Here is a 27,926-nt window from a genome sequence, read left to right on the forward strand (position 1 = left end):
TTCATAGCATTTTTAATGCCATCATGCTCCTTCTTGCCTTTTGTTGGAGGAGTTATAAAAATATGTCGAAGTCTTTGGGCCACAAAAGATTAATGGACTTGCAAGAAACTCACTCAACTAGATTTTCAAATGACTTTCTTGTTCACGTGCAGTAATGATTCCAGCTGTGAGCAAGATGTGGTCAAGAAGTACAGCTGTTGGTTACTCTTTGAGAGGATAAATCTGCTTTAATTCAGTATCACGTACCCTACATTTTCAAAAAGACATATGGGATTTGGTCACACCTCCGTCTCAGATTCTCATCTGAACTGCTGCTATGCAGTTACATAATGGCTGGTTTTCTTCATCCTCTCAATGTACACAAACCCCTGCTGGCAAGGGAATTATCTTAGCAGGGGAATAGGACAGCGCTGCAGAGGGAGCCCACCACATCCTGCTCATCCTTCCCTCCCCTCTTCTTTCCTTCTTTCCCCGAGAGCTACCAAGCTAGAGTTCAAGGACAAAGAAACGGACAGATTGCCTATAGCGTACTGTGAGCTACTCTATCAGCCTCCTGGGACGTTTGTTAGAATCACTGAACTATTCTGTCTTTTGCTGGGTTAGACCCATTGTCCATACATCTAATGAACCTATCCTGATGTTACAAGTGTCTGTTATTAATTGGTTAACAGGTCCGTTTTTTTTTGTTTTTTTTTATGGGTCCCTGGGAGAAGCACTGGGAGAGTCATAAGAATAGACAGTAAGAGATGGCATGTTTAAGGAGCCCATAAAATGAAAGCACTCTGAAATAAAAGCCTTGCTTTTGATTTCCAGTCCCATTGCTGTGAATGTCTAAGGAACATATTAATGCAATCACTTTTGAGAAAACAGTAGGGACCTCGCAAGACGTAGCTGACAAAGAACGTGTTACAGGCCAAATCCTGCTCGATTTCAAGGGGTTCTCATTAACTTCTACATAGAAAATAAGTTCATTTTAGTGCTTCAAAGCCGCAAAGCCAAGGAACAGGCATGGCCAAAGCATATCAAATTTAGGCATTTTGCCAGTTTCCTGGACTATATATTTAAAATGAAAGTGTAAGAAATACTTTATTACATGATGCTGTGAAATTTAGCCCTGCTTTGAAGCTCTCATTCTAGTCACAGTGTTCAGAGCTTGCTTCAGACCATGAAGAAGGCAGCTTTTGTCACTCCCTGCATGTTAGAATTAACAACTAAATTCTGGATATTTTCCTCATCCATTTCAGTGCCCATTTCTCTTTGAAGCATTCGAAGCACCCTTAGCAGTATTCAAGGGAAGAAAGCGTTGTTCACACCACATGAGGTTTTTCCTTTGATTAGTACCGAACTACACTGTATATCTCAGTTCTCAGGTTGTGAAACTGAGAAAACAGAATATTGTAATTCTCCTTCTCTAGATTCTTTGCCTGTACTTCTTCTGTGTCCTCTGCTATTTACTTTTATTCAGAGTAGAACAATCCCAGTCCTTTCAACCTATTTGCACCATGTGCTCATTTATGCTGTCTTACATCTTCAGATGGATGTGATCTATCCACCATTGTTCTGCTTTCTTGTGGTCTGAATACCACACAGGTTATCACAAGCTTCACATGATATAATCCTTAGGGATTAATAAGATTAATTTTGTTTTAGGTCCTCTAAGGCCTTTTTTATATTTCTGTTTCATGACTCTGATGACAAAACCATGCAGTATAGCTCTCTCCAGGCTCTCCAGGCTTCCTTGACAATGAAAGGAAATTTTTCAAAAAATTAAAACCCTTTAATTCATTTCAATGTCACTCTATTTTTTTTTTAAACTCCCCTTGATTTTCAGATGTCCCCTTTCAGGGAAGATCTCTTTGATCATGGCCCCATTGTCTAGGAAAAAAAAAAAAAAACATATACTGAAGCAAGAAACATAATGGATTGCGTTTTTGTACCATGTGTGCACAGGCTGAGTTCTGCTTCTTCAACATTTTGAGCCCAAAGAGACATTATTCACCACAATCTGCCTCTTTCCTAGAAAAGGCTGAGGTCCGCCAGGAAACATGTTTTCTCCACATTGAATTCCTGTGACAGACAGTATCTGTTTAATTCATTTGCTCCCAGTTAAGATGCCGCATCCGTGACAATGTCGGGTAGACCCCTCCAGAGGCCAGCAGGAGGCCGGGGAGTTGGGTTGGGATGGGGCAGATGAAAGGCGGGGGAGAGGAACAAGGAACAGGGATTGCAAAGATGCTGCAGCACAGCCGAGGTGGAGGAGAGGGACAGGAGCTGCAATGCACTCAGACCTCTCTCCTGACAGAACAACATGGGGGGGGGGGCAGAGAAGAGAGGGCACAGTGGCTGAAATGCAGGAAGCCTCTGGATTTGGCTTGAGCGAAATACATGTCTCAGAGCAAGGATTCACTGAACAAGGACACAGCGGGCAAGGAGGAAAGTGATAGATGAACTGCTTTTATATCTGTTCTGTCTTGACCTACTCACCTACAGGTTTTCTCTCTGTTCGTAAAATAGCTCTATAATACTAATTCCAGTTTACTTCCTATTAAAATCTAAGATGTGAGTTCAAAAGTCTTTCCAGTCTTCCCTGGGCTCCTTTTTTATGTGGAGCTCTTTGCCACATCAGACTGGAAGAGACTCACCTCAAAAGTCTGCCCAGTTGCAGGTGCCAGCATACTTCCCATATTTCTCTATATTTTCCCACAATAAACAAGAGACATCTATCCTAGGAGTTACATTTTCTTTCTCTGGGTATTTTGTTTGGTTTTTTGTTTGGTTGTGTTTTTTTTTCTTCTTTGTTGTTGTTGTTTTAGTAATGGGAAAGTCAGTAGAAGAACAGAATTCTTCTCCCAGACCTGATAATGGTGGGAGAAAAGAGTCCTTTGTTCTTAGTTCATACTTGCACAAAGCATCTCATTAAAGTAAATCTAAGTTTTTTCCTTTAATAAAGCATGAGTCACGCCTGAGAAAAAGACTTTGGGATTTGGTCACATTGCTGTGGGAGGGGTATTACTCTACTGGGAGCCGGCATTGCTCTGGGTGAGGTAAAAGTTCATACCAATGTGGTAGAAACCAAAAGCCTAAAAGATTTCAAACTGGTTATTAAAATAAGAAATGTGAAGAATATGCTATGTTTGTATAATCTTTGCATACAAATTCCAAGTTGTAGTGAGTAAAATAAGCTACAATCTATTAAACCTTTGGGCAGAATTGAAGAGAAGCTGAAAACAAGATATGATCTCATCCTGACCATAATACCAGATTTCCCTTGTTTTACATGGAGCTTGTTTTGAAGCTTATTTTGAGTTCATTTGGCAATCAGCCACATTTGTCCCTTTTCTGTCTCAATTTGTCCATTTCAATGCTGCCATCTTGTGGGCCAGCTTGTCTGGAAGATGCTGCAGTGCTATTCCTGACTGATGCCATGAGCTTTGCATTTCACCAGAAATCCTTTCCTGCCCAGGACATTTCACTAGTGTTCCTTATTTTTTATCCAAATCTTATTGTGGTTTGTTGTACAATGTTATGGTACAGTTACAGTACAAATGCACATTAACAACCAGCAAATGTATCTGATAAGTGAGCCAGAGTTTTCTTTTGGAGTCATAGATGTTTCAACAGAGTTACCAGGTAACGTGGGGACATTAATCTAACAAAAAAAAAAAAAATCACAAAATAAGGTTCATAAAGCAACAAAAAGCAGGCACACTGTTTACTAGAAATAGCCCTCCTTTTTCCTAGCAGGACTACTCTTGCTTCTGTCTTCTCAGACTTTCAGGTGGGAATGGCTCCCTTAGTGGTTAAATGAATGCATTTGGTTTTGAAATGCAAAATCTGAATAATGCAATTTATAATCATTTCCACCCTCTTTTCTATCTTTTCCTGCAGAAATGCCATTATACAACTTCAACTGTGGCTTTGGCTGGGGATCCCACAAGACTTTGTGCCAATGGGAACATGACAACCAGGTGGATTTGAAGTGGGCAATTCTGACCAGCAAAACTGGGCCAATTCAAGACCACACAGGTAATCTTGAGTTCATGATTTAGCCATTTTACATGAGAAGTTGTTCTGTTAAACACCAACATGGTTTCCAAAACCAGAAAAGTCTCGTTATACCTAAAATATGTATTGTGGGAAAGATAAGTCTAGGCAAGCTGATCCATTATGTGTGGACACAAATGTCCATAATTACCTTTTTTTGGGGGGAATGAAGATCATTCACTGTCAGTAACTGAAGATATATGCTTCTCCTGACTATCCTTTCAATAACTGCCATCTAGGCTGAAAAAAAATCTAAATAATCAAACATTCTGCAAATATCACTTACCAAGTGATATGATCATGAGCAAACCCCACGCTGTTCCTATTTGTGGTTATAGAAACTGCCCACCATGGAAAGGTGTTGTGAGTGAAACTTCTCACAAGGGCTTGTTTCCATACCCTCCTATTCTCCAATGGGAGTTGGAGATTGCAGCCATCCCTTCGCTCACACAGTTTTTCCAGAATTATTACCCTGGGAAATTGATTAGTTTGGTTTGTAGTATCTAACTCATGGCTCTGCATAATCAGGCAATAAATATGCCGCTGGCTAACAGAGAAGGGAGTGCATTGTGTGACCTGCATGGCCTCTCACTTCAGTGTTCTCCTTTGCATACGTGCAGATTAATCAAATGTGTTAGGAATGAATACCCCTTCCCACTTCTGCAACCCCTTTGCTTAATGAGAATGACAAGGAAATTAGACAAAATTGGACTTTTTAAATTCTGAGACACTTTCAATTGAATCTTAAGACAAGTACAGTAGTTTCTGGGAAAAAAAAAAAACTTATAATACTTTGACTATAAATGGCATTTTACAAATAAATGGCATCAAATTAACTAAATGCAGTTAGCTGAAGTCTGTAATGGTGGAAAAATTGATGTAAAGTAAAATGGCTCAGCAGGATCTGACATTGAAAGGAGGTTAAAAGCTATGTTAGCCAGAGACTGACAAAATCTAAAAGGCATGCATAAGTAAAGCTCTAATTAAGACAATGAAGACAGAGTTCCTGACCCAGTACTACAGTAATATTCTGGAAATGAGAGCTATCTGCACTTTGCCACCAAGGATTATAGAGAGACTGAACCTGTCTTCAATCAAGAGATGAAGAAATGATATTCTTCAAATGAGATTTTGTTGTTTCCTCCAGGTTTTGCTATTGCACAAGACTTATTCATTCCATTAGCTCTAGCTTCAGTAAGTCTTCCAGGCAGCTAATTTTGCTCCTTGCTACACTCATTTTCAATATTTTCCAAAATTTTTCTTGAACTACAAGAGTACCTTCATCTGCCACATTTGCCATAGGGGTGGAGTGGGTGTGAACAGACCACAAGTGATCTGAATGTCACTGCCATCACAAAAGTGCGCTTCAGTGTGCCTGTTAACTAGTATACAAGGTATACTGGGAAAACTGCAGTGAGCAACTCCCTGCTGTACTTCTGTAAAACTGAAGAAACTCCAGAGAAGTGACCTTCAACAGCAATTGCTTTAAGACAGCAGGATACTATGTACGCCACTTCAAATTCTTCATGTTATGATTAAATCTGGACAGAGTTAGGTCTTCCAACTGAGATGCCATCCTAATGCTATGATTATTTTCCTTTTTTTCCTGCCTTTGGTGTTCTCTATTACCGTTCTTTGATGAGAGAGATTTGCATTTGTGTTGTGCTGTCCTCTGCAAAGGAGTAAAGTTGGAAAAAGCCTGTCAGCCTGTCAGCACAAATACTCCTGCTGAAAAAGCTGGACAAGGTGCTACCGCACTAAAATAGGGGGAAAAAAATTCTAAATTTTTGGTAATTTATCATCAACTTCCCCTACAAAATTCTTTGAGAGATCAGATACTTCCATGTGTATTGGCCAGGACAATTCAGACTGCTCACAGAAAAATCCAAGTAAAATACTCACATTTCATGTTAGAATAAATATTTCTCTTTTTCTCTTAGTAGGCCCACTCTTTCCAACGTCTAGATTTAACCCACTTGTTTTGTTTCTGGTTAATCTTTTACTATGCTGTACTTCTTCACTTGTTGAAAAAGCCTTACCCTTCTAAAACATCTTTTGCCTCTTTTTTTAACTTTTCTTTAGCTAAAGCACTGGTATAAGCATATACTTATTTCAGCAGATCACCAGCACTTTGCTTCAGTCAGTATCTCACTTAGTATTTTGTTGGCAAACTAATCATGTTCCCACATGCTTCCCTACCCAAATAAGCATTTTCAAAACCAAAGGTATCTAGTGTTCAGATTTCTTATGTAAAATCCACACATAAACCCATTCTGCCATGATTATCTTATGGGAAGTGGCTCATAAGAATACAGAACCCAGTATGCTATTGCCAAAATCAAAGGGATTAACTCTGGCACCATTTATGACAATACTCTGGCTCAGTTTAGGCACCCCATTTAGATTTCAGTTTCTCATCTCTGACCATGGCTGCTCAAAGATATTTTATTCTCCACTAGTGTTCCCATCCTATCCCTGCCTTCTCAAGAACAGCCTAAATAGACACTAAAAGCAGCTCTTTACACAATCAGTGTAGAGTAGGCACAGGGGACTTCAGCCAGGCCCACTGCATGAGGACCAGCCCTCAGAAGCTGTGCAGTGACTGACGAAGCACTCACTGTCACTCCAAACGTGCCCTTGCAAACATGCCCCTTCCTGAGCAAAAGGAAACAAATTCTGAGTGCTTCATGGCACACGCTTGGCACGGGGCATCTTGTTGAGCAGCAGGAATACACTCCCTCTGGGGCATACTCAAAACTTCACCCTCAGCTGTGAGACTTTGGGGCAGAATGCCAAGTGACTGGGACTGGCAGAGCTGAGATTTCTTAGTTGAACAAAGAAAATGACATCTGGTCACTATCCCTAATGCAGTCCCTTTGTCATAGCAGGAGATGGCAACTTCATCTACTCTCAAGCTGACGAAAGCCAGAAAGGCAAAGTTGCCCGGCTGTTGAGCCCCGTCATTTACTCGCAGAACTCTGCGCACTGCATGACTTTCTGGTACCACATGTCTGGCCCACATGTTGGCACCCTGAAGATCAAGCTGCGCTACCAGAAGCCGGACGAATATGACCAGGAGCTGCTGACCCTGAGCGGGCACCAGGCAAACTGCTGGAAAGAGGGCCGCGTTCTTCTGCACAAGTCTGTGAAACATTATCAGGTGAGCCTTGCTGGTCATGCTTTAGCAGAAAATGTCACTGCAGGATTTATGTTAACAGTATTATACCTACAGATGAGGTGCTATTGCTGTGAGAGTAATAATAGTGGCATATTTCATGCTATCACAGATGACAGTGATACAAGCAATTTGTTATAGAAGGCCAAATAAATGCACTAGAAATCATTTCTAAGCTGTCAAAAAAACTGCATCCTTGCCATAGTTTTGCTGCTGATGTAAAATATTTCTAGGAAGTTTTGACATTGTATGAATTCACATTTGTGCATATAAGTTCGTAGAGGCACATAGCACTGATTGACAGGCCACAGTCAAAGTGTATGTGTAATGTGGCATCGTGACAACTGGAGATGTGTGTTAACAGCTAATTAAGAATTCCTGAATGCTTTAGTTGTGTGTTAACATGAAAACAATGGGAAAATTATATTATTTTTCCAGGTGGTTATAGAGGGAGAAATTGGAAAAGGAAATGGAGGAATTGCTGTGGATGATATTAATATCGACAATCACATATCTCAAGAGGATTGCCAAAGTAAGTATGCATAGCATGGATGTATAGAGATCTAATCCAGCACATTTATTTACTTGGATTTATTTAGATAGCTCATTCTGTGGGTTTTTGTTTTTGGTTGTTTCTTTTTTCTTTGTGAAAAGGATACATAATTATTGGCTATATTGGAAGCTTAGCACTGAAAACACCCTGATCTGGTCCATAGTCTAATTGGTAGGCTGGCCTCAGTTCTACAGTGAAACAGTCTTTCGGATCAGAACTGGCATCCCCCTGACGGGTCACTGCACATTTACATCCTCACATCTCTCCTTGTATTTTTTATTGCTGTACTCTTTATATTTTTCTGCTTTTCCTAAGGTTTGCCTACCTTAAGTAATGCTCAAAATGTTTCACTCCTTTTAGATCATTTATCCTAGGTTTTTTTAAACACTTCATCAAACCTACATTTGATACACAAACGTGGTTCAATGGCCTCTGCTCTGTCCTTTGCTGCCCTGCAGCACAGAGTTTCCTATTACTCATTTACCGTGGTCATCAGCTCCCAGAAGCGTGTCACTGAGTAGTACTGGATCATGGTCTGTTTTGCCTCTGAGCCAGGCTGTTCTTGAGCCACTATTTCAGTCATTTTATTTCTGGCCAGTCTGGAGTTACTCCACTCTCAGCCAATCATATGTGTATTGCATACTGCGTGTAATTTGGCAGCAGCACTCCAGATAAACACAAGCAACTAAATCCTGTCCTTCATGATGGAGATTGAGCTATGACTTATATAAGAGAGAAAATAGAGCAGAGAGCCTTCAGCATCAGAAATGTAAACTTACACCACTTGAGTTGGCAGCACATTGGAGAACAAAGATAGAGGTTATTCTCACCCTTTGTGGCTAACAGCCATTTGAGGATAATATGACGGGCTTCAACTACATGGTAACTTCATAGCTGAATAAGGCTGCATAGTCTCTTCATTGTGCAGTCCGTCTCCTCGATTCATCCTGCAGAACAAGTAAATGTTACCAGGAAAGAAAGTCAGAGCACACTGCTTGGTCCTCCTGCAGTGATTTCAGTGCCAAGCAAGATGCTGGGACCACAGTGATGGCACTGATTTGACTGAAATGAAAGAGGCAAGTAAATTATTTCCTACCTCCTCATTTCAGATATACAAACTGAAATCTCAAGCAAGAAAAAAAGACAAATGGAGTTTCTATTTATATCATCCCAACCAAAATAGTAATAATAATAATAATAATCAGGTTAACTGTCCACCAGGAAAGGAGGAAAAAAAATTCAACCCACAACAGTAAAACTCTAATTGGCATTTATATATTTCCTCCTTTCAGATAATACAAACCGAATGGTGAGCAGAAATTTTGGCTTGTGTGAGCTAAAGCTCATTCAGCAGTCCAAACACAAATGGTCTCGCTGCAGTTCTTGTGATTAAATGTGCCTTCACTGATGAAGTGTTGTGGAATTGGGCTCCAAAATTGTAAATACAATGAATGAGATGCTAATTTATCATACTGATTTCTCTTTTGTAGGCATGGAAAACCCCTGCTGATAACTCTAAAACTGTGCCAAGATTGGGTGGAAAGAAGTTTTTAAATCTTTCTTTTTTCTCCATTAATTTTCAGAGCCCGTCATAATGAACAGTTCTGTCAAGCTGACATAATGATGCTCTGACACAGAAAAATCTGCTATACCATTATTGCCAGCATGATAGTCAATCAGTGTTTGTAACCCTAATAATCAATGTCAATTCTCTTTGCTTCATTAGAATCAACTGATGAGGAGAATGAAATAGATGATGAAGACCAAGAAAGTAATCAAACAGGTAAAAATTATGCTATTGTTACAAGGAAATGAATTACACTGTGTATTTTCACATGAATTTGTATATTCTATTTCCTTATTTATGGATTGGTTCTCTTAATTGCATATGGCACTAAGTTTCTGTTGTTGTTTTTCTAGAGCAGATAATTAGAAGGCTTACATTTATACTAAGGATTTCATAGTTTTATTCTTCTATGCCTTATAATCTTATGGATTTTCTGTCATATATAAATATTTTAGAAATTCAAAGTTTGTTTACATATATTTGTTACATTGTATATTTATATTTATATTTATGCACACACGCACTATAGATCCCTAATATTTTTTTATCCAGAGGGCATACCCACAGATGAAGAAAAAGCTATCACTGTATTTTATGTCTCATGCAGTGTCTAGGTAATTAGGCTCAAAACTCTTCAGGCTAATCATTTCTCAGACCTTGCAGAAAATATCATTTTATAACCAGTCTACCAAAGCGTTATCATTTTCAATGATGATAGCTGTAAATGGATCATTAAATGGATCATAATTGTCATATTGTCCTAGTAATAAAATACATTCGCGTTTTTCAAAGAGCTTCATTTTTTTTTTGTTACAGTCAACAAGATGATCATTGGGTTTAGTGAAAGAGGAGTTCATCCAGAAATACTCCTTTGCTTTTCTTACAACAATTTAGGGAAAACATTGTGATATTCAGTGAGTATTTGACATAAGGAGACAGAGTGCTCTCCTGTGTCAGTTCTGTCACTATCCCCATGTCTAGGTTCATTCCTGAAGCCAGTGAAGTAGAGACAGAATCAAACTGGCTGATGATTCCTGATTGATGTCTAAGACTATAAACATTCACACTGAGCTGTGTAATATTTAACATTTTGGAGATAAATACTGCAGACAAGCAAAATATAACCAAAAAGTCTGGTTATTCATTCTTGAGACTCCCACATAAGTCAAGGCAGAATCAGACTCTTGCAACAGATTTAATTACTGGAGAGCAGCATGAAGAAACTAGCAACTATTTAAGCCCCATTATAGTTTTCAGTTATTTGTGACTACTTGTAAGAAGCTAGGTTTTCAAACTTCATAGCAATTTATGCCAAAAGCTTGATATCCTTTCTTCAAATTTCCAGCTCATCAAACAAAGATCTAACTGGAATCAATTCTGAACATTTTGCAACTCTTACTCTATTTCAGGGTTCACTCCTTCATACCATACAGATGAGGAGTACGATGACATCTCCAGGAAACCAGGCAATGTCCTGAAGACGCTAGACCCAATCCTTATTACCATCATAGCCATGAGTGCACTTGGTGTGCTTTTAGGAGCCATCTGTGGAGTTGTTCTTTACTGTGCCTGTTGGCACAATGGGATGTCAGAGAGGAACTTGTCTGCACTGGAGAATTACAATTTTGAGCTGGTCGATGGTGTAAAACTGAAGAAAGATAAACTAAACACACAGAATTCTTACTCGGAAGCATGAAGGTATAAAGCAACTTGAGAAGTTTCAGAGAATCGGGATGGAAGGACATAGCTCGGTCGTGCTGGGGAACTGTTGATCATCTTTTACTGTACAGGCTGTAAAGTGCATTGATGACACTGAGCCAAGCTTTTCTCAGGAGCTTCAGCAAGTGTGTAACCGATAAACATGGACAACAATCTGTGTTAACAATCTGAATCATGTACAGTCTGCTTTTTCTGTTGGTTTTATTTGAAATAATCAAATGCTGGTGTTGAGACCAAGTATGATTGACTTCTAGTTCATTCTGTCTTTCTTTCTCTCCCTCTCTTTTGTTTTCTGTTAATGGGTAATTTTCTTTTTACTGTGCAAAATCCAAGATGCTGTCACAAAGTGTATTCAGTGGGGTCCTTCGGATGGACATGCTGTCTGTAGCTCAGTGCCCAGAAATTATTGACGTAACAGCAATTTAGTGGACTCCTGCACCTGTATTTGTGTATAATTGCTCGTGTTGTGCATAGGCAAAGAAGGGTTAGGATGTTTTTGAAAGTACTGCTGCATCAGTACCAATATAGTGTGTCAGCTCTGTTTACAAAGCAATACAGTCAAATTTTATTGATGTTTTTCAGTGTTGTACTAAATTTTGTGCTTGTGACTCCATAAAAGAGTATGTGCCATCATCAGACACAACTGGTAACCGAGTATACTGCCTAAAATCTAAACAGAAAAGTCCTTGGCACTGGCTAGTGTATGTCCTCTCAAGTGCCTTTTTGTTTGTACTGCTTCTCATTGTGTTAACATTGACTGCAGCTCTGCTTCTCTCCAATTATGCCCTTGTCTTTAATCATATTCTGATGGCTCACTGAATAAAAGAAAAGTATATTTTAGTGTAAGAGAGCAGCCTCGGCAAGGCAAGGGCTAATCAGATTTGACCATCTGGCTTGATTGTTCTGCTTTCTGTATTTCAACTTCATGTCTCTTGACCCTTTTGTATAAAGCTGCAATATCCCCTTTTATTGTTCTTTCATATAGAATGTATTTTCAAATGTAAAATCTCTCTACCTTTCTCTTCTTGTTCTCTCTCTTTCTCTCTCTGAGTAGATTGCATAAACATTTGCCATTGCCAAGGAAAGAAAACTGCAGCTTTAACTTGCTGGTAATGGCAAAAGATTTTATTAGGGTTTGTGTTAAAAAATAAGGGAAAATTCTTAACTTTACCCTCCAAAGTCGAACTTTGGATTTCTTCTTAGCGGCATAAAGTGACAGTATCTTTTTTCCTGAAGTCATGAAACGTATTTTATCCTAAACGACTTGCCTGTTAATTACACTAGGGAAATGAATTCCAAGCTGAAAATATTGCCTATAAAATAAGAAACTTTCCTCCTCCTGTCCCTACCTGAATCAGAGTTCTCTCAGTAAACCTTCATTTTCATGCTAATCAGTGCTAACTGGGCCTGCACATGAGTTCTGAGGGCAGAATAAAATCCTGTAGTGTACGCGGGAGATGTCCTTGCTGTTCTGTTATATCCCACTGGCATTTCCTACCACGAGGTTTCTGTTTGACTAGAAGTGCAGATAGCAATAGATTTGGTGAGCAAAGCTAATGTAAGCTGTCAGGACAACATACGCTACAATTATGTGGCGATTTTTAATATTTCAGGACAAGTATTATTGAAAAAATAATATCCAGCAGTTCATGCAGCTGGTCTGAGAAGGTAAAAAGAAATAAAATGATGCTGTGCTCAGAGGAGCTCTCTGCAATGATCAAGATGCAGCACAGTCAGAGCTGGGGGGCTTCAACCCATGCAGACCTGGGGAAACGACTGTTCTGGAAAGAGCTGAACTCCTGTTCTTCCTCACTGGGTTCCTTCTGTGGAGCCAGGCAAGAGACTGTGATTTCTGGAGTCAGTCTTTTCTGAAATTGGTTTTTTAGGTAAGCAGTGAAATATCCTGCCCAGGATTAGGACTATGAAAGGAATAATTCAGCCCTGAACTGCAACAAAATCCACTCTTGTTTATCAGTTAAACGTTTTAAAGCATATCATGTAACCAACAATAATCACAAAACAGAAACTAATCACAAAACAGAAAATCTACCAACTTAGAAATTGAAAAAGAGGGAGGCTGAAGGTAAAAAATATGAGTTACGTAGCTGAAAATATTTTAGAGGAAGACTCGGTAAAAAAAGCAGTAGATGGTTGCTACTTCAAAGGACTCCTGAAAGCAGCGGCTGTAGCAAATACTGAAACACACACTACAGGTCATCACATCTTTGCCTAAAGTGGAAGGGTTACCTCCCCAGGCTCTAGGCCTCAGCCCCTCCAGAAGGTGAGGCAGAACACCCATGACTTCAAAGTTAAGCCCAAAATTTAGACCATGAAGCGGCCCAAGAGGCAAGCTCACTTGAACAGAGGCAGAATTTTCATTTACATCCACCAGTGTAAGCTGACCATCATTGTATTGCAGCAGCTAGTTAATTAACCCAAAGAAAAGAAGGATTTTTCAGGATTTTATTTTCAGGACGCCGCCATGTTATTCGGTTGTGTTGTGTTAGAATCTGCTCTCCTTGTCTCAAAACACATCCACTATGACCGAGAGTTACGTTTATGTATTGCCTTGAGGAGAAAATCCCACCGGGGAGCCCAGGCCCAAAACTTTCTGAAATATTCCCACAGATTTCAGTAGATTCTGGACCAGCTCTTGGTCTCAGTCCGTTTGAACAGTAAAGCTGACGGTTGTTTGTGTGGTGTTTTTTCCTTTGCTCTTTTAATGTACTGAGGATGGTAAACATAAAAAAGAATGTTATCTCCTTTGTAGTCTTCAGACTTTACTATGATAATGAGGATCTAGCACTGAAGATTTGATTTCTCTGAAGGTAATGGAATGAAAGTTGCCCTTCAAAAAAGGAAAAATGATACTGCAACTTTACATTGAAAAGTATCTTGCACTGATAAATATATTTAAAAAAATATATGTTTATAAAGTTATTAATTTGTAAAGGCAGTGTTACAAAATGTTCAGTTTATATTGTTTTAGATTGTTTCATAATTTTTAAAGTGTAAAATAACATATTTTTTTCTTTATTGAAAAACTATAAAAATCTTCTGTAGTAAAATGATTTCATTTTACTGGTATATTATTGCTTCATGTTTTGTACCATCATAAAACTTTGTGCAAATTTTTTTTACAGAAATTTTTATTTTCTATGACAATATGACACTTGTAAATTGTTGTTTCAAAATTAACAGCAAAGCCTTAACTTTAAATGACATTTGTATTCTCAGACACTGAGTAGCATAAAAAGAATCACATAGAACTGAACTGTAACTTAAATTTCCAAACTATGACTACTACATTCCAAAGAAACAGTTGAATTAAACATTTTCATAAAATATCCCCTACCTGATGTATTTTATTATACCAAATGCATTTGTTTCATTAAATGTCTTTTTTTCTTTAGGATCTTGCAACAACCACATTTTAATCATAGTTAAATATGTTTCAAGGCAATTAGTTAGAATAAAAGTTAGGATATATCTTGCTGGCTCTAGGAGCTTCCTGAAGTTAACCTGAGAGCTCATTGTCTAGGATGGTTTTAACAACGTGGTTTTAATGCTGACCACTCTGCAAATTAAAGTTTGTCAAATCCTTCCTTTATGTGCACACAGAAACAATGCATATACTGCCACTGCGTCGCTAGGTTGAGTGCTCATAGACACATGGTTTACTTTATCTTCTTTGCTGTTCCTGGGAAAAACAGTGTACTTACTACTGTGTTTTTGATGATTGTGGCATTTAAAAAGAAAGCACAAAATCTTCCTTGGGAGAGCAGCATTTTGGATGCCTGTTTAAAATAGATGGAGCTACAGCAAAGTTTCTGGGCAAAGCCATGCTTCGTGGTCACAGTGGAGGTTGCTGAAAGCATAGCTGTGAGAGTTATTGTCCATATAATCACTAAATCCAAATTCCATAAGAATATACTTCATCACTTCCTGTTTGTTTCTCTGATACTCAGCCACAGGGCGTCTTGAGGGAATATAAATGGCACTTAAATTAATTAGTGAAAAAATGAATCTAAAAGTGAATCCATCAAGAGGCTGAGATAAGTATTTCAAGTTAAAAATTCACTTTCTTAGGGGAGATGGCTTAGTCTAGAAGCTAATACTTACCTAGCACTAAACCTTCTGTTTTCCACACTGAACAGGATTCATAAAGGAAAAACAGAAATAGCACAGCGAGTTCTGGTATTCAAACCCACCTGTGCAGAACTGAAGCTTACATTTCATAACATAACTTGTAAACCTGAAAGAAAATGATGAGCAGGCTGGAAAAACAGATGGGTCAGCTGAAGAAAAATAAAGCCAGGAGCACCTAACTGAGGCTCCAGTAGACCCTGAAGTCACTGACTGCAAAAAGAACCTTAGGTGGGTAGAAACAAGTAAACACTTCTAATTTTACCAATTAAACATACCAGTCCTAAACCAGCAGCCGTGCAGCTGAGTCCTGAACCCACTCTCTTCTCCTTCCCTTTCAACAGGACAGAAAGTAGTTACACAGCAGATGCACAGGAGAGGCAGGGGGGTCTGGTTGGCACATGGCTGGGTAGGGCCTGCTGGCATCCATCAGCAGTGCCTGTCCATACAGACCTACCTGCGGGTCCAGAGCTCCCACTCCTGCAGAAGCAACTCCTGACCCTCAGTCCTCCAAAACTACAATGATAGTTCTAAACTTGATTCCCGTATGTTTTGTCTTACGTGCAATCAGTGAATTTCTAATTCACATCTCCTTATTTGCTTTTGCAAAGGCAAATGGTAAAATTGCTCTTGATTTTCAGATCACTGGTAAATTTGCTTGTGTGGCGGATGTTTGAACCCAGAAGTAATTCCCTTCCCATTCCTTAATTATCCTATCCCTTGCAGTGCATTATGCCTAACAGCAAATTGGTTCAAGCAACATTAATTTATTAGAGCTTCAATTTCTTTTTTTCAACCATTTTATGCATCAAATCACCCATAACCACAATTTTATCTACAAGTGTTTGTTATTTATAACAGAGTGTATCTTAATTTTTTTGCCATGGGATACTTTGTACTGTTGTTTTATTTGCCCATTAGTCTCTCTGTAGATCTTAATTGCTTTTCTACAGTAGGTCAGTTCCCTATATACACTTCTATTCTCACAGTAACACACAATCAAACCTAATCTTATCACCCAAGGACTGATGGTGCCCCAATGTCTATGGCTGAAAATCTCATTAAAAAATCTTCTGGCATTTTTCACGGATGAATGGATTGTTATCATGTGTTCAAACCTAATTTCACCTTCAATAATCATATTCTCCTATTTAAATTTACATTGTTTTTATTCATCTCAAACATTTAATTCATGTCTCTATCACTGTACAGCATCGTTGTGCAGCAACACTGTTCTTGGCTACAGACAGCTGCACTTCCATCATGAGTGAGATGAATCCTATTGAAATAGAAATTACTCCTTACTGAAGTCAGAGAGACAGGTCAGGTAGTGCTCTCATGGGGAGAAAGCAAGGAGGAGGTTTGCAAGTGTTGTCATAATGCAGATTGAAGGATTTAATGACAAGAGGCTGGAGGATGAAGGTCTTGCCTGAGGGAATAAATACTTCAGGTGATAGGAGTTGCAAAGGGAATTATCAGAAAGCTCCTGTGTTTGGTCCACAACTCCTGTGTTTTCCCCTTGAAAAACAAGCAAACAAAACAAAAACAACAACATAATTCTCAAAAAAACGTCTGCTTCACAGAAATCTCTCAAGCATTCACCATGCACCATGCACCATGCACCGGTCACCTCATGCACAGAGGAAGGGAATGGAACCAACACATCCTTAGCTGAACTTAAATGGTGAACTTACACACTCAAAGAGGCAAAATGGGTACAGATTGTCCTTGGAGACCCTGTTAGCATCTCAGGACAATACGATACACGTTCTTCATGCATCATTTTCATCTGAGCACCTTTGCTCTCTTTCCTCAAGTTGCTTCATTCCATTTGCTCCATAAATAAACTGCTCTGGCAATATATTTTGTGATTTCTTACCATGTATTTTTAATTGCATTTTTTGCTTTCCTCCCTGCCCAAATGTGTTTCTAAGACATGCATAGCATGAAATAGCTCTGCTCAATGCTAAGCACACTCTGTGTCAGAAGAAAGGAGAAGACTCTACCTGGTCTCACCCCTCCTTTCCACATCTCTACCAGGGCTGTGCTCTCCGTGTCAGGGGCCCAGACAAGATGTCTTTAATAAAGTAATCTACCTTGCAAGAAGCTTCACTGTTTACTAGATCAGGACTGATATATTTGTACTAATCCATTAATTAAATATTGATGTCAATCTTTCTGCTTAATATTTACTTACCAGCTTCATAACTGTTAGCATAATAGAGCGGGTCACTCTCCCTCTGCCTTTTGAGATTGCTAACTAAACCCCAGTGTTTTATCTTTCTCTCCTTTTAACCTTCTAATATGGCTGTGTTTCCCACAGCTCTATTAGCGAGGAATAAAAAACTGAGAAGAAATGAAGACATAGCTGAGCCCTTTCTATCTATGAGACTGGAAGATCCTTTTGAATAAATAGAGAAGTTAAATTTATTCTGAAATATATTTTTGTGGAATGAAAAGCAAAGGCATCAGACTGATTGGAGGTGATCTTTGAGAGGGCAGGGAAGCAGTAAGGAGGCAGCTTCCAGAGCTGGAAACTATCCTGTAACACTTGAAAAGGTTTAATAATACTGCTGAGTCATGGGAGCAAAGGAATACCAAAGTAGGCAGGATATGAAGATATTGATTTACTCCAAGTATGACTGGCGAAATGGTAAAAAACAGAAAAATACTTAGTGCTAAGAGAAGGTCAGAGATGATCTTGTTATAAGATCTCCTAGTGTCTCACAATCAGTTTTCAACCATTCAGTTCAATCTGCAGCTCATGCTGACTAATTCATGTCCTGCAGCATTGAGACTGAGACAAGGAGAAGCTGCTCACCACCACCCTTTGTGTGAAAAGTTTCTGACCCTTAACACCAATTCCCTTGCATGTTCTTCAAATGACTGCATGCAAGAAACTTTGCACACATTGCCCACATACTCAAATTTATTTAAAATATTTGTTGTGTGTCATATCGTCTTCCTTTTTCATTTCTTTAGCCTTTCTTTTTATTAAGACAGTACTTGTCAAATAAGCCATGTTCCTCAGGCTCTCTGCCTTGCATGGTGCAGTGCAGCCCAGGTCCTGTTTTTCAGCATAGGAAGCCCCACGTGGGACCAGAGTTCCCATTTGCTCATCTAATGCTGTTCTACCGCCTGAGCTCTTCAGGGCCTGCTGATTGTTTTGCATCACTATCCTGTTTGCAACAGGAGGTCATTGAAAGTTCACTTGAAATCTAGACTATTCCAGTGCCATTATAGGTAGACAACCAAAGACCATCTTTGCTACTGTTAACAAGACTTTCACAATCTATTCCCTTTTCTTCATGCATACCTAGGTCATAAAATGGTCTTAAATCCATATAACTTGATAAAGTGCTGAATTATTGCCACTGAATTGTAGGCCATTATCTACAATTAGTTTATAGCTCTTAGTAGCTATTATTGAAAATTATGGACTTTTCAATATCATATCTTACCAAAGATCCTGTTATTTAGTATCTTATCTATAATATCTAATCCTATCTTGCTTATGGAAATTTAAGTTGCAGCTGCTTTCAGGAAAAGATCAGCTTACTCTCCAGGCTGAAAAAAACTGGTACCAGCTAACCACCGTGGGTATTATGCAGGTTATTTACTCTATGAGGATTATTTGGTTCTTCTTTGTTATACATTGTATGTAATAATGTAAGTGCACACAGCACTAGATAGCCTGACTGAAGAAATGCTATCAAGGTGTCACCACCTAGTTTAAGAGGATGTCTACCTGTCAAGGAAGACATGCAGTAACTTGTTTCAGAGTAACAGCTTTTCTTTTTCTGTTTATAGAGGTATGATGATAGAACACTTAGATTCTAAGTGTGTATCATTTCAATGAAAAAAACCCTGGATTTATGGATCTCCTTGAGGAAGTGCCTTCCGATGAAGGACATGAAGGAGCAGAGAGTAGAGGCAGAGTAGATGAGGTCATGAACTTCATTTTACTTCTCATCATGAGTAATAGTGCTAAACTGATAGTCAGTCAGATCTCTCATTTTCTTTAATTTAACGCTATTCTTCTTGCTCCTTGCATTACTGACCCCACATTATAACTGAACCATGTGTTTTATTACAATGATAAGCACTGCTTTAAATGCACATGAGAAGATTTCAGTACTTCTTATACTGCACAGTTATGTGCAGTGAGTTTTGTTCTTTCCATATAAAGAACCATCTCAGAGCTAACAACTTGTTTTATTTTAATCAAGTCTCATTTCACATAGATTGTGAACTTTAATACAGACTGCTATTTCTTCTGAGTTTCAGGTATAAGGCACAGCTCAGCATAAGTCTAACCTTTGTGGTTTCATCTCAGTACATACTGGCTAAAGTTACTTATATTATATATATAAGGTATATATATATATATTATATACCAAGGGTGACAAAGCTTTCAGCTTTACTACTATCTTTCTTTGGAGCTGTTGGTGATTACCAATACATACCTTTTAACCAGTAACATTTTGTCTGTGTATTACGTACAGAAAGCACAGTACCACCTCTCTTAAGAAGCAGCAGAAAGCAAAGCAGCTCCAGAAGCACCGGAATATAGAATTTGCCTAAAAGTAATCTATGCATAATTATTAAACACATGAAGGTTTTAGTCAGGTTTGGGGCTTCCTTGTGAAAGTGCAATGCATTTAGAAATGCAAAGAGCACCTCTACAGGCAGAATTATTTTCAGACTGCTTTTATGTTGCTCTCTTCCGTAGCTCATTTCTTAGCTCAAATTTTGCAGGCTAAGAGGAGAATTTTTAATATTCAGCAACTATTTTTCTCTACTGCTTTACAGATCCAACACTTTTTTAACTAAAGCAATTTGTATTTAATGTAATGTATTTAATGAAAGTGCCTGTGGTATCACAAAATTGGAGCCCAGTAGTGCAAAACAACATAAAAAGATGCAGAAATGTACATTCCTGCTCCTCAGAAACTGCAATGTGGTTGTTATGAGGAAAGATGATTCTGAAGCCAGTGTCTTTGTCAAGCACCTTTGCTGCCAGGTTTTTTGTATTTTCCAGAGCTATTGCTGATTTTTATGATCAATGCACCAAAAGAATGGAATGCCACTATACATTGCTGAACACTTAAAAGCTGACTGATAGTTCTGAAGGCTTCAGTTATCTACCACTGGTAGTGAGACATCATACCCAGAGCCTATGCCATAGGCACTGCTACAGACATCTACCTCAGAGGGGGGTGAATTTTCCTCTCATAGTGTCAATTTCTCCTGTCTACACGATAGTCTGGACTATAGTTCAAATAATATAAGAACTATGTTTTAGATGCATAAAATGAAACGGATAAAATTTCCCAACTATTTATTGTGATGAACAAACTGGTGCTGGTTTTATTTGCTTTTCCTGGGAACAAAGATTCAAATTGCTTTGGTTTATTTCTTTCATAGTTTTTTGTTTGTTTGTTTGTTTGACATCTTAAAGCATTGGTACGCTTTCTGCCGTGCTAGCTGAAGGGACACTTAACTGTTTAGTTTGCAGTTGGATTCTCTAATCCCACTGGTTTAACTTCAGTAGAGGAGGCAAATAAGTTGTATGAAGGTAAGTAGAGCATCCACTCCTTTATAACCTTTACAACTATGTCATTCACTACTACCTACAGAATTAAAATATGCCTTGAAGAAGTCTTATCCTGCCCTCATACTTAAGTAGACTTGGGTTTGACTGTGCCTTTATTCAAGATCTAGAACTGAGAATTAAACTTGAATTTTTATAGGTTTCTTTGAATATGCATCTCAGATTGGTTTTGTTCCAGCTGCTATCAGCTAATTATACTGCATTCCTACAGTGCTGCAGGTTACACTGTTGCCTCCCGCGCAGTCATCTATTCACTTTCTCACTTCCTTTTCTAGTGTTTTGGTTTTGTTCTGATCTGTAAGTATAACTTTACACAAAGCTGTTATTTTTTTCTTCTTCGAGATTTGATCTACTTACAGTTTTATTATCTTATACTCTTGAATGCTTGAATGAAAAGCGTGCATTTCTGAAGTGCAGCTCTCTGCTCTCTCTAGGAAATCTCAAGCTTCTGCAACATACAGCTATATTTCTTAACTTGCCATGCATTTCAAACCATTATATTAGATGGTTTCCTGAGTATTTTTCTCAGCAAGAAAACACGCTTATGTCAGTGACAGTCTGCATGAGGGATGACCCAAAATCTGACTGCCTTTCATACCAGAGTCCTAGTGAACTTATTAATGAAACCTGACAGAACCTTGAAATGACCTGGAAGAAACTATCAGAAGTGTTATTAGGGAGCATTTTAGATAATGTTATTGACACCAATAAGCCTTGCAGCAAATTTCAAGGTCTTTTCTGATTACCTCTGTTAGGAAAATCCATAGTTCTTATCTGAATACACATTTTAAAAATAAGGTCATGTCTTCCTTCTTTTTGTATTTACATAGGCAAACAGAATGGGCTCCAGTGTGTGACATGTTAATCACCATCTTCGGGAAGTTTGCTCTGATTTTTCAGTGTTTGCTACACCAAAAAGACAGAGGCATCCAAATTATTTCCATGCTGCTCTTTAATACATTTAGGAGTCTACAAGTTTCAGAGAGTTATGACTTTCAGCCCTTCCAAGCCCATTTTCTCCATATTCACTATGGAACATGAGGATAAGAATTTGCTTTGTCTCTCTTCAACAATTCTAAAAAATACCTTTTATATATATTGCCTCAGGTCAATGCAACTTCTAAAGCGAATATAAATGCACGCACAAGGCAGCCATGATCTCTAAGGTGCATATGCTATCAAATGGCTGAAAGACATTGTACAAAATACATTAACGATAGAGAAGTGGGAACTGGCTCACCATTTTCAAGTCCTTTAAATAGCAGTGATCTGACATCTCAAAATCCATTAACTCATGCTGAAACTGAGGAAAGCACTGAGCAATCAAACTACTTGTGCTCTTCCTTCCAGTGGTGCTGATGGACGCTGTTCTGTGGGCCTCAGTCAAGAAAAACAGCCCAGAAAATCAGATGGAGCTTTATAAGGAGAAAAATTTAGATTCACTGTCCACTGTTGCCTGATGAAAAAAATTATACCAATGTTTCAGAGGACTGTTAGCAGATAAGTAATTCATGCTACAATAAAAAGATTTTAGAAAAACTGGACGAATGCAAGGAAGTGTTGGCTAATTGCAGAAGTTGAGAGAACTGGTCATTAGTAACTCATTAGTAACTCAACTTCTAACGTGAAATAAACATCATCATCGTTTGCATGGAACCCAATTTTAGCTTTTAGCATTATAGCTTATATATAGCTCCCAGTACTGAAACTATTTTTGATATTGAAGCCAGCATGATAGTTGATGTCACTGTATGAAAACCAGGACCTGTAAGTTCAGAATGTACATTCAGAATGTAAGAAAAAAAACAGATGGCAAGTTTCAAATAACTACTGTTGCTAACAAATATATAAAGCCAGTTTTTATGTCATTTCCTAAACTTAGTAGCTCCTCATTCTTCAAGGAGTTGAAATAACTTTTATTCCTTGTTACATCGCATGATGCATAACGGCATACAGACAGATGCTAGTTCAGCTCAGGCACCTAACTTATTGAAATCATTAAATGTCCAATTCAGCTGTTCTGAATTACTGTCTGCAAGAGCAGATTTCTCTCAAAACAAATGAAATGGTCGAAGAAAAGTCTTCTCATCTCCTTTCCCCCAGAACAGTTCCAATGTTCTACTCCTGCTGTAAATTACTGTTCAGTGTAAGCCAAAGTCTAAAGAACTTACTGGCTTGTTTGCTATTGGCAATCAGGTCATGAACATACAGCAGTTTTGCAGATTTTTGAAACTCTTCTGCTCTTAATTTCAGTGTAAGGAATGAAAACAGCAGCAATTGATTAACATACATATAGAATCCATCTAAGATTTTTGACCCGAGAACCTGGCTGCCATCATGTGCAGGAGAATAAATAATACTTTAAAATGCATTTGTAAGACTTGGCATCATCTCAATATTCCACACACAACAAAACTGTATTGCTCTGAAATGCATTTGATGGCCATTGATAGTGACAAGACTTGTCTTTTTGAATTCCATCTCATCTCTGGAGTAATTGAGCTCCAGTGCAGCTGCTAGAAGCTCAAGTTCAACTTTCCAATACACCATTATATCTGATTGTAACGCCTTTACTCTTTTTCCAAGCACTAAAGAGAAATGCAGGACCAACTCTAAGAATAAATATTCCAAAGACAATGAATATTTTTAGTCCTCTAAGACAAGCCACCCCAGTGGACTGAATAAAAACATATCTTTTCAACCATTCAAGATGAAATGATCCCCTGAAGTAGATTTGACATTGCGAGAACATTTTTAAAGCTTGTTTTGGAACCTGCTTGAATGCAAATTCTAATATACTGAAAGTTACCGAAGCATTTTAAACATTGTATATTTAATATGTGACCCTAGTTTCTATGTGACAGTGATTAAATACAAGTAAAGAGAACTTGTTCATTAAGACTGTGACCGCAGTTTCCTGCAATATGTCTTCATCTCCATCTGGACAATAGTTTCTATTGTTTTCTCTGGCTTGTGAAATACAACCAGCTGTCACAAATTCCATTGTCTTTCCTGTGAAACAGAGCACTTAGCTGTGGCAAATAGTTCAGTTTTTTCTTCTATTCAATGTACAGGTTCAGTTCTTTCTTTTCTGAGGACTTTACACTAAAGCTCTAACAAGAAGATACACAACGTAGTCATATTACTGCCTTCAGTTCTTAATTAAGAGGGTGCTACTAGAAAAGTGGATTTAATTCCAGTGTTTTAATTGCATTGTAGCTTGGCACAGATCCACCTGCCTGGATTCAGTTGGATATAGTTCTCTCTCCTTCTTAAACCAGACATTCCCATTCCCCGTTCCCAATGAACAACTACTGTGATTCTCCCATTGCATTTCAGTGCAATCAAAGGCAGTGTTCAGAAAGCCATTTGCATGAAAGCTACACCAAATCTACCATTTAAGATTAACGTGTCATACTGTTCACATGTTCAAATTTTGTGTGCCAGGCAGTTGTGTTCACGGTCAGATGAGTGCAGTGGCACAGCCATGCAAGCACAAAGCTCAGTGCAGACTACTAAAATCCACTATCCTGCAAACACAAGCCCAGTTATCATTTCAGATGGCTACTGGACTTGTTCAGATAAGCAGCAATGATTTCATTCTGAATTACAGAGATAACTGATATTTGCCCCTCAGTGGGAAATCTGCAGTGCAGAGGAGCTGAATATGGCCCAAGGTCTAGTCTGGTTGATGTTATAGTGATATATATGAGTATACATAGTCACCAGGCTTTTTTTCTTTCACCAAAAAAACGAAAGAAAAGCAACTCAAAGTGTAGTTCTCATTTTTTTCCACTGCATGCAAGGAATTTTAATACTGACTCTTGAAACAAAAACGTTGGCCATTTTCTGCCTCTTACTATAAAGTTGCTTAGGCTTATAATGGGGAAGAGGAGAGGACAAGGACAGAGGAATAAAGGAAAGAGTTTTGGAAGTAGAAGACTTGAAAGGAGTGAGTTTACATCCTCCTGCAAAACAGCAGAGGAAGACATCGTCTTCATCCTTTCCAGTCATCCAAAAGGGGTCAAAGCAAGACATTCAGTCTTCTTCTGTAACTAGAGATGGGCACCTCCAGATGGAAATTCAGCCCACCACGCTTTGATGTTTATCCTAGGAAAAGACGAATCCCTGATCTGCTCCGGCAGCCTCGTATCTATGTGCCACCACTGACTCAATGCTTCTTAGTTAATTGGAGTTGAAATGTCAACATATGTATGCATCGCTCACCACCCCCGCAGCCTTAATCCTCTCTCACATCTAACTGTTAGCAGCTCATCTTTTTACTCCCTTCTTCAGGCACAGTTTAAAGATACTTTAACTTCTGATACGCAGAAAGCAGAGAGCATGTGATTTACTATTTTCTAAAACTACTGAAAAACAGGCTAGTTTCAGCATGGATACCAGTGTGTACCAGTATGATGGCTCTACTTCTCCTTAGGTGACATGTGTGAAATATTGAGACTACACCCCCTACCCACATGAAAGCAAGTATTGAGAAGCTCACATGTTTACCAGCCTGCAGCTCGTGCCGCATAACACTGCTGTGACCTGGCATGCACACATCAGTTTCACACTCAGAAAAGCATTCTGCCACTCACAGTTTATCTGCCCATTCTGCTGTTAAAAAATAAAAAAAAAAGACTTTCTGCCAGACAAAGGAGGCTAGAGCCCATGAAGGCTCTATTATTAAGGGGGAAAAAATGAAAAAGACATTTCTTGCTGAAAAAGCTACATAATTAACGAGTAAATCATACCACATTGTTAGGCTTATTGAACTTACATGACTCCAACACATGAAGAAACTAAATGCATTCTGTTACCTGGAAGGAGGCAAATGTCTGAGGCAAGGTTGCACGCACCCAGATTCATCTTTACAGAAAATTATAAAATAGCTGGAGGTATGTTTTGTTGTGCTGTTATAATTTAAAGTTCACAAAAGCTGGTTGATACATAGGGTTACTTACTGATCAAATTCTGGAGATTAGAAAGCATCTTCTGAACTCATCTAAATTTTAAATGCCCAATAACCCCATGCTGCTAGGAAGCACCCGAGTTCAGCATTCAGCCACGTGGCCCAGAAGTACTTGACTCACTGTGCCCTTCTGCACAGTGTATCCTGAAGGCGAAGCTGTGATCCATGTCTGTGTTTTGCCGTTCTTCTCACTTTCACGACTCCTAATTATAAGAAATACCAGTGCCACAGGCAGGCAATTTTCTTTTCCTCACCAAGGCAGTTCCCTCCCCTACATCATGTTGCAGGCATCTCACTATGTTGTGAGTGACTTTGCTGCTGTGATTAGTCTGCAGCCTCTCGGAAGGCTGGAATTAGAGACTGTCTGCCCTTAGAGAGAAATGATCTGGAAGTGTTTTCATGCTCTTGGCTCCTCTACCATTTGTTGGACTATTACTTGGGCAATTCTTTTATTCTACTCTAGTGCAGGAAGGCATCACAAAAGAGAAACTGATACTCTTAATCAAATGAGGACAGGACCGTGATCTTTTATCCATGGAGCCCGAGAAACATGTTATAGACGCTAAACAGGAGTCCTGTCAGAATTTCATAGATCATTCTTCCCTTGCTCCTGGAATAGCTGTGACATTTTCCTGTGCTCCCCTACCTACCAACCCAGCATGTCTGCAGAAGACTCAGGATTGGCCCCACACTTTCTGTGGCAGCCCCACGTTGTTTGGAGAGGCGGGAGTTCGACAGTGAGGGGTTTGGTTTGGTGGAAGGATGTGGGAAGAGGAAGTGCGACTGCTGTGAGGTCTGGGAAGGGGCCTGAGGTGGGGTAGTGGGGCCTGCAGGGTGGCTGAGGGGCACTGGGGATGGACAGACGCCCAGGCAGATGGAAGCGTTGGATCGTGGCTGGTGGGACCTGGAACCGCGGGCAGTCCTGTCATAAGCATTTAGAGGCACTTCAGGCTCTGTCTCTCCCAAATGAGTACTTGTAAGCTGCCTTGATGTTAATGAGAACTACATGCACATATCAGGGAAAGAATGGTCCCTGTACAATGGGCATGTGACAGCTAAAGTGCATCAGTCAGCAGGGAAACAAAAGAGGTCATAATTTATGTAAAAGGTTCATTTTTAATGTAAATCCTGCCCCCAAATGCTCTGCTTACCAGCCTGAATCTGCAGTATTCGGCAGTGGAAAATGAAAGGGGTGAAAAACTCACTGCTGGCAGGTAAATGCATAATGTGATAGATTGATTTAAAATCCTTGTCATCTTCCTTTTTCACCTGCATACATAACGATCCTCTGTTAGTCATTAGGGCTCCTTGTACCTTCAGCGCTCAAAAAAAATATTGGCTTTGAAATGATATCTCATTGTTAAGGAATTTTTGTCAGTCAGCTCCAGTTATCGATGTATCAAAGCCATTTTACAGGAGATAGGCTCCGCTTTGGCTCCAGTAGCGCATACATTACACGCCTCGCAAGGACTCGCATCCCATTCCAGCACGGAGTTGAAGTGCCAGGAGCCACGGAGGTACAGAATGAGACATGTCACCCGCGGTGGGGACAGCGAAGAGACGTGAGTGAGTCGGCCAGAGATGAGAGGAACAGGGGCACGATGACGGCAGGCACACTCTCAGGGCGCATCCTCGCGCCAGAAGAGGACTCTGCTGCGGAGCCCCAGGGTGAGGGGAACACATGCCACTAAGCCGAGTCTTTCTGTTGATCTATTTACACCTCCTCCCCAGACAGCAAAGAGCCAAGGCAGCGAGTGCTCTTTCCTCCAACCATATGTGCGTCTGCAACAAGGGCTTTTTTCAGCATCCCGGTGATAACTGGAGTGTCACACTGTTTTGTGAGCAACATTTTGTAGCGTAAGCCAAACCACAGAAAGAGAACTGTGGACTAACTACCTCCAAAACTCTTTAGGCTGTCTTGTGAATTAAATCATGTTTCTTTGTCCTTTTGTTTAGATCTTCACCTTGTGTTGCCAAGCAACTGCATGGGGAAAGCTAATGGCAAAGCTCCTCTTTCAGACCAGGCAGTGTTTGAACTGAGGCAGTCTGGTACGGAAAAGACAAGGATTGAGAGAGGAGAAAGAGTCCGTGTTCGTTTGGATCTTTTTGACTTTCCCATGTATCCTAGAAATAGGG

The 27,926-nt window shown here is 39.3% G+C and overlaps 1 protein-coding gene and 1 long non-coding RNA gene across 3 annotated transcripts in view; one reads left to right on the plus strand and one right to left on the minus strand.

The window, feature by feature from the left end:
* Nucleotides 1-14,405, plus strand: part of NRP1 (neuropilin 1) — a 109,477-nt gene extending 95,072 nt beyond the window's left edge. For both annotated transcript variants that reach the window (XM_052692899.1, XM_052692900.1), the window contains exons 14-18: nt 3,889-4,026; nt 6,933-7,204; nt 7,658-7,751; nt 9,499-9,555; nt 10,749-14,405. In XM_052692899.1, coding sequence (XP_052548859.1) covers nt 3,889-4,026; nt 6,933-7,204; nt 7,658-7,751; nt 9,499-9,555; nt 10,749-11,035 — 848 coding nt within the window. In that variant the 3' untranslated portion in view covers nt 11,036-14,405. The remainder of the gene's footprint in view (nt 1-3,888; nt 4,027-6,932; nt 7,205-7,657; nt 7,752-9,498; nt 9,556-10,748) is intronic.
* Nucleotides 1-27,926, minus strand: part of LOC128085468 (uncharacterized) — a 73,275-nt gene that overhangs the window by 7,423 nt on the left and 37,926 nt on the right. The gene's annotated exons all lie outside the window — the stretch shown is intronic.

Source organism: Tympanuchus pallidicinctus, unplaced genomic scaffold (assembly GCF_026119805.1).
Source record: "Tympanuchus pallidicinctus isolate F22 unplaced genomic scaffold, pur_lepc_1.0 scaffold3, whole genome shotgun sequence".
Taxonomy (NCBI): domain Eukaryota; kingdom Metazoa; phylum Chordata; class Aves; order Galliformes; family Phasianidae; genus Tympanuchus; species Tympanuchus pallidicinctus.